Here is a 10,875-nt window from a genome sequence, read left to right on the forward strand (position 1 = left end):
CTAGAGGGGTGGAATTCTATCCCCGTCGCCAGAACTGGCGAGGGGATAGTATTCCAAATCGTATGACACCTTACACGACATGTTTTGATAAAGCCAAACCAAAGTTGCTATATAACCGCGAGGATTATAAGGCACTTAAGAGTATATGGCATGGCCTTATCCTGAAACAGCTTAGGGAGTTGTTCCCGACGGCTGTAGACAGGCTCAGCTCATGCTAGAGCTCCATCTCACATAAAACCAAGCACTCTGCCTCCAGGATTGATGATGCCTTCCATAGGAGTGGCTCACAGGTTTATATGTGTCCAGATATAGGTTTAGATATAGGTATACTATACCTAAGCAAGGGGTGATTACACCACCTTACCCCAGCTGAGTGATCAGCCAGTTGTGTCAATTTAAGAACCAGCCAGGGGTGGCAAAAGATATGCTGCAGCCCCTGGTAGGCCTTGGTGGCCCCTATGCCCTGGGCACCTATAGTGCATTATACAGGGGCTGACAAGGAGTCCATTTCCAATTGGGGTATGTACCTAGGGTACATGGAATCCATTTTACAGAGAGAGCAGATGGCCTGGGGCCCTGATTAGCAGGGAACCAGGTCAACTAAGTCAAAAAACCAGCTAAACACAGGCAAAAAATCTGGGGTAACCATAGTCAGGTAGCCACCTTCCTACAGGCAGAGAAAAGGGAAAAGGGACAGGTGGGGCACTGCATGTGTTTGGATGAGAACCTTCACTCACCCTATGGTGACATGCTTCATCCTCGGGTCCCCTCCGCACACTGGGACTGCAAGGTATGCGTTATTACCACGTTGCCTGAATGCTCTGTCCAAGGCTAGGAACATTGTACTTGATGCCCTTGCATTTGGTTGTCTAGTTGGAAAGAGCTCTAAGGCTCCAGGCTAACAGTCATACCAGCTCTTTACCTTTGACACAGTGTGATTGGAACAGTGCTTGTAATCTATAAACTGCTTGTGAGCCAAATTCAGCAGAGGAGCCGTTTGCTGGGATTGTCTTAGAGCGTTGTGCACTGTGACGAAGATGCAGCCCTGCTGACTCTAACCTTCATCCTGTAAGCCTACTCTACAGAAGATTGTCTTCTTGACATATCATACACAGGTATGGGAGTTGGCCTGTCCAAAAGTATCTGGCAGACGGTACTCCCACTATGCACTCAGTGTAGATAGTATTAGATAGGGTGTATGCGTATAATCATAATCACACAACAGGAACTGTTTATCCTGGTCATCATTCTTGTAATGCTGGCTATAATGCTGTTTCATCCTACTCATAATTGCAGCTAACACTTTTTATACAAGAATACTATTGTTTAAATACATGTTTGAAAAGCCAATTCATATCTTTCTTGTGTTCTTGGGCATGCAAAAGTAGACAACAAAAGATCAGATCTATTTCGACGATATCCTTGGGGAATTAGAATGGTCGTATTCTGAGGTTGCAGATATCATCTGGTGCCCTGGTAAGGTTAGGGGTTCAGATAGGGCACTTTGAACTAGCTAGGAATTGGGCCAACATACTTTGATAGTATGTGTGACCTCAAACTCCAAATTCTGATAGTTATGTGGTACAGATACACAGCCCTCCTTAATTTGTAGAAATCATATGACACACTCACTAGCTCTTGCCAGGCATAATGTGGTATCTCCAGACACCAACTTTATAAGACTCCTGGGCCAGTGGAAGATCAGAAGAGGACTGAACCTCCTGTCTGAGATCTGAGAAGATAATTGAAATTGGACATGCTCTCTAGCTTGTTCCCAGGACAAAGAGGTGACCTGAAAGGGCCATACGGCTGACCTTCTGTTTAAGGTACAAGGACACACCAAGCTACAAGAGGCTTTTTATGCAACTGTCCAGCTGATCATTGGCAAGTGGACATGGACTGGACCTTCCTGTTGGCACATGCCAGACACCCTATGAGTGAGTGCATCCCTGAAGTACTGGGAGGCTTTAAAAGTCTACTTCTGTTGTGGATTGGGTTTTAAAGGACTAAAATCAGATGATAAAATCTTTGAGCAGGATGTACCTGGTTTGTGTATCCAACCCACACTGCATCACAGTCATTGTCAAATTGGACTAGACCTTGTTCTACAGCGACTATCAGCTATCATTGGCACTTTGTGCTTCTTGGTGCTATTCCTACTTAACAATTTAAAAAATCATAATGCTAGCTCCTCTTATTGTATTTTTATCATTTGTGTGTAATTTTGTTAATTCAATGTTATGATACATTTCTAATTCATGTACAGATTGTTATTGTTTTGCATTTCAACATTATTTGTTTTAGTACTGCATAAATACGTTACCTCTAAGTTACACCTGTATGGTCTGTGCCATAGCTACCTGGGGATTGAGCTCCAGATTAATATAGTGTCTTTAAGGGTTTACCATGACAAAGATTTTGGTTATTATTTGAGGTAAAACTAATTTCTTACATTATATAATTTACAGTACACATCCTTTTATGGGGATCTTCTCTGAACTCATGCTCAGAACCTTGAGTGTTAATCATCCAGATTAGAAGGTTGGTGATGGCATCTAGTGGCTATGGTTTTACATCAGGGTCCATGTGCCTAATCAGAATTCCTTTTTGGTTCACTGGCTACTTGCTTTATTTAATTTCTATATATAATAGCTAAGTGAGTTTAGGGATATTATCTTGTCTCTTTATGATCCCAAAAGTTATGGACTGGCAAAGCTTTATTCACTATGTTCATGAGAGTTTCTGCATTGAAAAAAAAAGAAAAGGCTAAGAGAAAGTACGATGCTATTAAGAAGGTAAGAACTTCTCACTTTGGGGTAGGTGATTGGGTCAGCTTTAGAATCAAAGTTGCAGGATTTGCAGACAAGTATGGCTTTAACTTCATTAATTACAAAAAGGTGATGGGTTTTAATTAGGGAATTGTCCACACAGTGGATGGTAAATTTTGAAATGTAAGGAGAGTTGCAAAATGCCCTGTATTAAGGAAGAAGAATGTACCAGACAGAGTTAATGGTAATGATTATTGGCACATTTTTACAGCTTTTACCTGAATTCCTCTCATGCCATTGATAGAAGTTTGAAGCCTCCTCAATCAGACTCAAATTTGGAAGAACACTACTTTTGCTCGCAGATTTTCTGGAGCAATATCAGTGAGCAAGCAGAAGGCTTACACAATGAGCATGATTGTGCACAGTAATTTTGTAATATTTTGATATAATGTCCAAGAGGCAAACTTGTTCTCTACTATTGCATATAAGGCAAACATTTCTGTATTGGATGCTTATAATATGGAGAAATTCTAAATGGTTAATTTTGTATTACAGGTTAAAATAAAAAGTTAATTTCTTGCACCTAAACCGCGAATGTCAGCAGGCAAGATGCATGTATTTAATGTTTTCAATGAATTGATCTTCTGAAGAGCTGCAACTGGTGGTTCACTAAAACGCTCCAGAAGTAGGATCATCTATAGAATGTATTTTTGTGGCTGTGCAGGAGAGCTATTATTAACATAAAACTGATGGGGCAACTAGCAGTCTCTCTCTCTCTCGCGCGCTCTCTCTCTCTTTCCTCAATCTCTCTCTCTACATCAGCTCCTTACTGGAACGTTTTTATGTCATCCATCAAGCAGGCACTGAAAAAAGAGGGGTCCTAAAATGTAATCTACCTATTTCTTTTTTCCATAGGAAACAGCTGTTCAGGGAAAGCGTCTAAATGAAATTACACCTAAATTGTCAGAAAGCTAGATCTTGGCCCAGAAAGCATGATTTGATTAGAATATGTTAAGATGTTTTTGAGAAATTAAGGTTTAAAAACTTTGTATATCTGGAGCAAAGGGTTTTCACAAACAGGTGGTTTTCCGAATGGCCTTCAGCCTTGCACAGCAAAGCATTTGGTGTCTGCAGTCAATTCCCACACCACCCACACCTGAAGGCCATTCCTGGCGGGGGGAGTTGGCTGCCCATAGGTGGTTGGATGTAAGGCCTGGCAGTTAATCAGCTCTGCGGACAAACCCACACAGTGCACGGCCTAAGGTCATGAATGATGGGGGACAGGCTGCCCACGGGGGGTTGGCTGCCTGCCTGGGGGTTGGACATAGGGCCTGACCACATCTACTGGTTGGCATGATGCCTATTACAAAAAACTGCAGCAGTGAAACAGAACAACCAGCACTAAACCCCTTAACAAATTGTGGTCAATAAGTGAACTTCTCATTTGCTACACTAGACAACACTCCTGCTGCAAAATAGTGCAGAATTGGACATTACCCAAAAACAATGCCATACACACAACATCCAAAACCAGTCTGGAGCACCCAAAAATTTTGAATTGTGTAATATAACTTTCTGTCATCAAAGTGCCTATTAAAAACACTATTTCATTAGACATAAATGACTATAAGAATGGCAGTACATATATCATCTTAGCCACGTCTAGTGTGTTTTCACATGAACAAGACAAAGATGTTAACAGTATGTTGTTCAATCCAAACACAGCCTTGTACAGTATGTAATTAAATCCGAGCACAGACAGCTAATTTAGCTGCCCTATCAAACATTGTAGTAATTTGTCCACACGGATTGATGTCAATACGATTATTGAAGCCATTCGACTTAACAACCTGTGTGCGGATATATCCAGGTTAAAAGTTCACAAATTTAAGGTTCTACAAGACATTTACAATACACTAATTTTAAATAGGGCTGCTGGGCAAGCTCGGTAGGCTTCCGGTGGGGTGAGTCAATGGCCGATACAGTGCATATATTCAACACGTAATGAGATCGCTCTTTACTGGAAAATGGTATTTGGGGAAATGTCCATGGTAATCCAAGGATCAATATATCCTAATCCACAAATAATTATTTTTGGCACTTAAGGCCAGTTCCCATAGAGTTTAGGGGTATAGGGCCATATGTATCAAGGATTTTTCGATTCGCAAAGGCCGGAATTCGGCGAATTCCGGCCTTTGCGAATCGCAAAAGGCTGTTTTGCATTTATTGATATGTATTAAAAAATCGCATCGTAAGGAATCGCATAAATCTGAGATTTCTTATTTTGCTATAGCATTTAAGGAATCGCATTTTTGCGATTACTTAAATGCTATGTATGAAGCATTTTACTATAGCGAATTAAGCTTAAGAAATCGCAATTTACCACCAACTTTCAATTGGTGGTAATTTGTGATTTCTTTTAAAAATGCACAAATTGGCATTTGTGAATGTGGCATGTGACGCACATACATGCCCATAGGGCATGTATGTGCGCCATATGCACACACATGCTGATTTCAGGGGTGCAGCAGGGTGTCCTTGAGACACCCCTGCACCCTTAAAATCAATCTCATTTTGCGAATAGCAGTTTGCGAATCGCAAAATGAAATGCATTTCACAATCATTCCTATGGGCCTCCTGGCCCATAGGAATGAATGGGAAATTATTCCTTATTTGCGAATTCGCAACTTGCGAATCCGCAAATAAAGAAGATTAAGGAATCGCAAAAAAAATACGATTTTTTACATACATACCGTTTTGCGAATTCTAAATAGCGATTCCTTAAAAATCGCTATTTAGAATTCGCAAAACGGAACTATGATACATATGGCCCATAGTGTTTTTCATGATGATCAACGCTAGGATACAGGCAGCACGGTTCTGGCTTGCACCAAATCCTCCATGGGCAGCTAAGTGGTAGGAAGAGTATATAGATATTAGTACGTTAGGGCTATATCTTCTCATGGGAAATCTGGAAAAAAGATATATTTGTGACAAGCGTGGACTCCAGTTTAGTAGGATCGGGCCTTATGTTTTTGAAAGGTTGCTGTATTGGCTTATGGGGTCAAATATGAATTTTGAAGTTTGACTTTGGGTTGATCGCAACGTAACTGCTATTATTAACAACAATATAGAGCATGGTGGGGTTCGCGAGTTATAGTTTTTGAAATCCACTAGCCTTCACCATTATCCATAAAAGAAAAATATTAAAGAAAGAAAAATAACCAATATATAACGTTTCTAATTCCAATCAGTGTCTCTTTTTAGCTGTACTTTGAAAAAATATGTGTTACCACATATCATGGTCCAGTATTGTCATCGCTGTTTTATGTATTATACAGGTTCAATGTATATTCTTATATATTGTTTCTATTTATCATTTTTTTTGGTTCATGTTTATATCCATTTTCTGAATTATTTAGAGTTTTATGTATTATGGTCCTGTATTGCCATCTTAGTTTTCTTTTGACCTTAATGGACCACTTGGTCTTCAGCCCTGTGTATACTCATACCAAAGAATTCAGATAGACAGATAGATAGATAGATAGATAGATAGATAGATAGATAGATAGATAGATAGATAGATAGATAGATAGATAGATAGATAGATAGATAGATAGATAGATAGATAGCTAGATAGATAGATAGATAGATAGATAGATAGATGGATTTCCCTACAGATGACTACTTTGCATCAATGAGGCTTCATGTTCAAGATATATACAATTCCAAGCTGCGACTAAGGTGCTTCTTTCACAACAATGTTTGGAAGCTTGTGTATGAATGCAAGCATTTAGCAGGATAAATTATTTGCTTCAGAATTGTGCATGACTAAAGACAAATTTCTTCTCCTGAAGGTACATTGTTAACCAGTGCTTCGTACCCTGAAAGCAGCCAGGGTTTTAAAGGACAGCCTGTGAATATAGCCTTTCAGCCTGCCGTAGCAGGCTATACCGGGTCATTAAAGGCCCGCTCCAGCATTATGAAGCCAAAGGCGGGACCTTTAGCAAGGGGGAAGGCCTTACCTGGCCAGTATAGCCCATCTACAGTGGGCTATATGGCTATTAGAAAATTCTACCACTAGAGGGCAGAATGTTCTAACAAATAAAAGAAAGGCCTCAGTGAGCCCGAGGGGATTTAAATCCTCCTGGTCTCCATGAGACCGTTGTTCACAACAACAGCTGTGAATGACAAAAATTAGAATACTGGGAGCTCTGGGCTTTTACCAGCCATTAGAAGCCTGGAGCAATTCATTGTCTTCAATGGAGGCCCAGGCTCCAAAAGCCCCATCTGGTAACATTATAGTGGGATGAGGCCGTAGTCTGTACATGGCGACTCTCCTCGGTGGCCTTAATGAAAAAAACAATAACTCTGGTGTAAATTATGAATAAACAATGGCATGACTATATTGATAGCATGTATTTGTTTTTTTGCAGGAAAATGTGGATTGAGAAAGAAGGAAAGATAAGAAAAGCTATAAAAGAAGTTATCACAGCCGAAATTTGCGAACCTCACTTGGTAGCCCCAGTACTTCCTGCTCAAGCTGACTGCATTTTGAGTGAATTTTGTCTGGAGTTTCTGAACAAGGATCAAGAGTGCTACGGCAAGGCCCTGAAAAGTATGGCATCACTGCTAAAACCAGGTGGTTGTCTCATAATACATGCTTTTCTTGATTGCACCTTTTACAAACTTGGCAGTCTCAAGTTCCCAGTCATACGCTTGAGTGAGGAATGTGTGAGAAAGGCTGTAATAAGCTCAGGCTTCACCATTAAAGAATTACATGTCACTCAAAGAGCTAATAAAACTTTATATTCGATGGCTGATTTTTCTAGCACGTTGTTGCTTATTGCATTTAAAGAAAAAGACTAACAGCCTGATTCATGTACGGGCCGTTTTGCGTGACCCTAATAGCGAATCATAGCGACTCGCTATTGAGGACACGCAAAACGGCATTCATGTAGGAATTGCTAAATAAATAGCGATTCCTACATGTTCTCTATTTGCGAGTAGAAATTTCCTACTCGCAAAAAAAGGAATAACTCCCCATTCATTCCTATGGGCCAAAAGGCCCATAGGAATGAATGGGGAGTATCCCTTATTTGCGAGTAGCAATTTACTACTCGCAAATAAGATAGCGATTTTAAGGGTGCCAGGGGTGTCCAAAGGACACCCTGTAGCACCCCTAAAATGCACATTTGAACAGGTGTTGCGCACACACATGTCCAAAGGACATGTGTGTGTGCAACATGCAACTTAGAAAAATGCTTTTAAAAGCATTTTTCTGAGTTTTTGCTATTTACCGAGAGGTCTGACCTCTCGGTAAATAGCGGCCCAAATTAGCAAAATCGCAATTTTTGAAAGTGTCATGAATAGCATTTAAGGAATCTCTAATAGAGATTCCTTAAATGCTAATCCTCGCATATTAGCTAATTCTTCATTAGCGATTTTTGCATTTGGGATTGTGAATCCCAAATGCCAAAATTGCACTCGCAAAAGGCAAGATTCTGAGAATCTTACCCTTTGCGAGTGCAATTTAGCTTCATGAATCAGGCTGAAAGAGTAGTTCCATAGGGACCTACAATGGAAATGCAGGTTGAAGCGAGCTGGCAAATTCTTTAGTGGTTTTGTTGAGTTGTGTTCAGTGAATTGTGTCAGAGATCTACTTTTAATATCCACAAGGATTTTTGTAGTTTATCTAACATCAAGACAAATGCCATCATTATGATGGCGGTCAGTCGGACTGCGGATTGCCATCACAGCGGGCAGGACCCCGTCCTATAATCAGTCAGTGGTCCCACTACCCAATTAGGATTTAACAGCTACACTAGTGGCTTGTGTTGTGGCCGAGGAAAAAGGCCACAGCACAAGCCACAGTGGAAAAGGGCACTTTGTGCATATCCCTGCTTTGTGGGCCAGGCACCATGTGGTACCTGCCACAGGGTGCAGGAATGTGTGGGGGGACTATATGTGGCTCCATGTGGAATGGGGATCCTGCTTGGAGCCCCCAAAATCCTTTTCTAGCTGCCTTTTCATGGAGGTTGGACAGCCATGAAAAGGCAGTCGGAAAGGGACATCATAGTCGTAATCCCTACAGTGGTGCCTGCGCAGGCCCAGCCCTCATTGTAGAGATACGCGTCTGACCGTTGCCTCAATGGGATCATGGATCCTGTCAGAGGTGGTAGTCTTTCTCTCAACCTCTGCGGTCCGACTGCCTGCATTGTAATGCGGCAATCTGACCAATGGCTTGTATGTCAGTGGGACTGCCACCGCCATAATCAAGCCCTAAAAGGCAGCTCATATGATTTGATATGGCTGTAATTTGTTTTAAAACAGAAAATGTATTAATATACTTTGTTAAATGTCATGAGCTATACGATTAATGTGTTCCCTAGATAACACAATGTGGAGGTTGAGAATTTGGGGCAGGTTTTTGAGTAAATGTGGCAATGCATTTCAGATATCATGGGTGCTGTCCTGCATTGTACATGGGGGAAACACACATTACAGAGCAATAGCTACAAAGATATAGCACTGTTTCTGTCATTCCCTTCTCTGGAACTCAAACAGATTTCCTAGTGCTATGCATACACCTTTGCAACACAGTGTGCAAGTCTAGCATAGTCTCTATATCTGAAGGGTAACCTTTCGGTTCAACATACTATGATTAGACTAGATTCAAAACGTTTCCTACATTGTGTGTATGCTGTATAATGAAGCCCCTACGCAATGTGGGAAATGTTTGGAGTTATTAAAAGATTTCTTCAATTTAACTCCTACATTGATGAGGAGTTATTTTATGTGCAGAACCCTACGTACATTTATTATTAGACGTGTCCTTGTTAAAACATTATGGGTGGTAGCGTTGTAACACCTATGTACCAAATATGGACACCCCCTCAACAAACTAGCACAAAGTACTGCAAATTAGTGCAAAGCATGATTTATGTAACTTTAAGCCTATGTTTCAGCATAAATAACATTTTGCGCTGGACAATGACATAAAACCATCCATCACTGTATAGAGAGGTAACACCCCTCTCCTCCAGCTCTTCATATACCTATGATATCCATCAGCTGCAAACTACAGCAGAGAGAAAACCTTAAATTTGATGTATTTGTTATCCTGTATTTTGCTTCTCCTAATTCATCACCTACCTTATATGGCTAAATGTATTATAATTTCGCCTGTGAAATATCAAGAATGCAGAATGATCTATCCAGATATAGTGTTTGAAGTTATTTCATCTTCACTGATGTCTAGTAAAAGTAATTATGCTTTTGTCATGCAAGAGAAAATACATTTGCCCAGTAACATACATTATTTGGAGCAAGTGTAATAATAAAATAAATGCCCATCTATTACCTAAGTGTAACTGTTAAATCAATGTTATCGCTATTGTGCAAAATAAAAGTTTTGAGAAAACACTGCCATATCACTGTTTTTTTTAATATTATAATGACTTTTAAAAGGAAAGCAAATCTTCTAACAGCCTCATGGCATATGCAGTATGATTTTAACTCAATGCATAGATTTAACCCTTTTGTATCCCATTTCTGGTTAATAATTTCTCTGTATATCTTATGGTCTATTTTGTCTTTCATCTCCTGTTTGCTCCAGGCGTTGGTTATAACACAGCTGGCTGATTACACATAATCCCTGCACAAATCCTTTATAAATAACGTTTGAAAATGCATTCCTGCATGAGCTGGCCCACATTTGAATACTTTTTTTCCTTAAATCCATGTACTCCTTTATTGAGTTTGACACTGCTTTGCGGGCATATTCGATTAAGCATTCCTAAATAGGTAAATCTAACAGCAGCCATGAATGCGTACGTGCAGAAAATCCGATAATGATTAAGGTAAGTTAAATTTTGGATTTAGGATTAAACTTTGACTAAGGAATAGCATAGATTTAACGGCTAGATTTTGGTTTAAGTAAGTTTTGGTTAAAGATTGTGTCAAAAATGGTGTTCCTTTCTCGTTGGCTAGGGTTTGCACCTAAGCCAGGCATAACCCACCACTCTAGTCAGGGAAAGTCAGATACATATATGAGATAACCTGTGCTCACCCTCTAGTAGCTTGGTGCAGACCAGGCAAGCTTATC

General features: G+C 40.2%; 1 protein-coding gene across 1 annotated transcript in view; it reads left to right on the forward strand.

Moving 5' to 3' along the window:
- LOC144825053 (nicotinamide N-methyltransferase-like) overlaps positions 1-7,637 on the forward strand; it is a 41,903-nt gene extending 34,266 nt beyond the window's left edge. The window contains exon 3 of the mRNA XM_078683963.1: positions 7,205-7,637. Coding sequence (XP_078540089.1) covers positions 7,205-7,637 — 433 coding nt within the window. The remainder of the gene's footprint in view (positions 1-7,204) is intronic.
- The last annotated feature ends 3,238 nt before the right edge of the window (positions 7,638-10,875 follow it).

The sequence above is a fragment of the Lissotriton helveticus genome, chromosome 3_1, assembly GCF_964261635.1.
Source record: "Lissotriton helveticus chromosome 3_1, aLisHel1.1, whole genome shotgun sequence".
Lineage (NCBI taxonomy): Eukaryota > Metazoa > Chordata > Amphibia > Caudata > Salamandridae > Lissotriton > Lissotriton helveticus.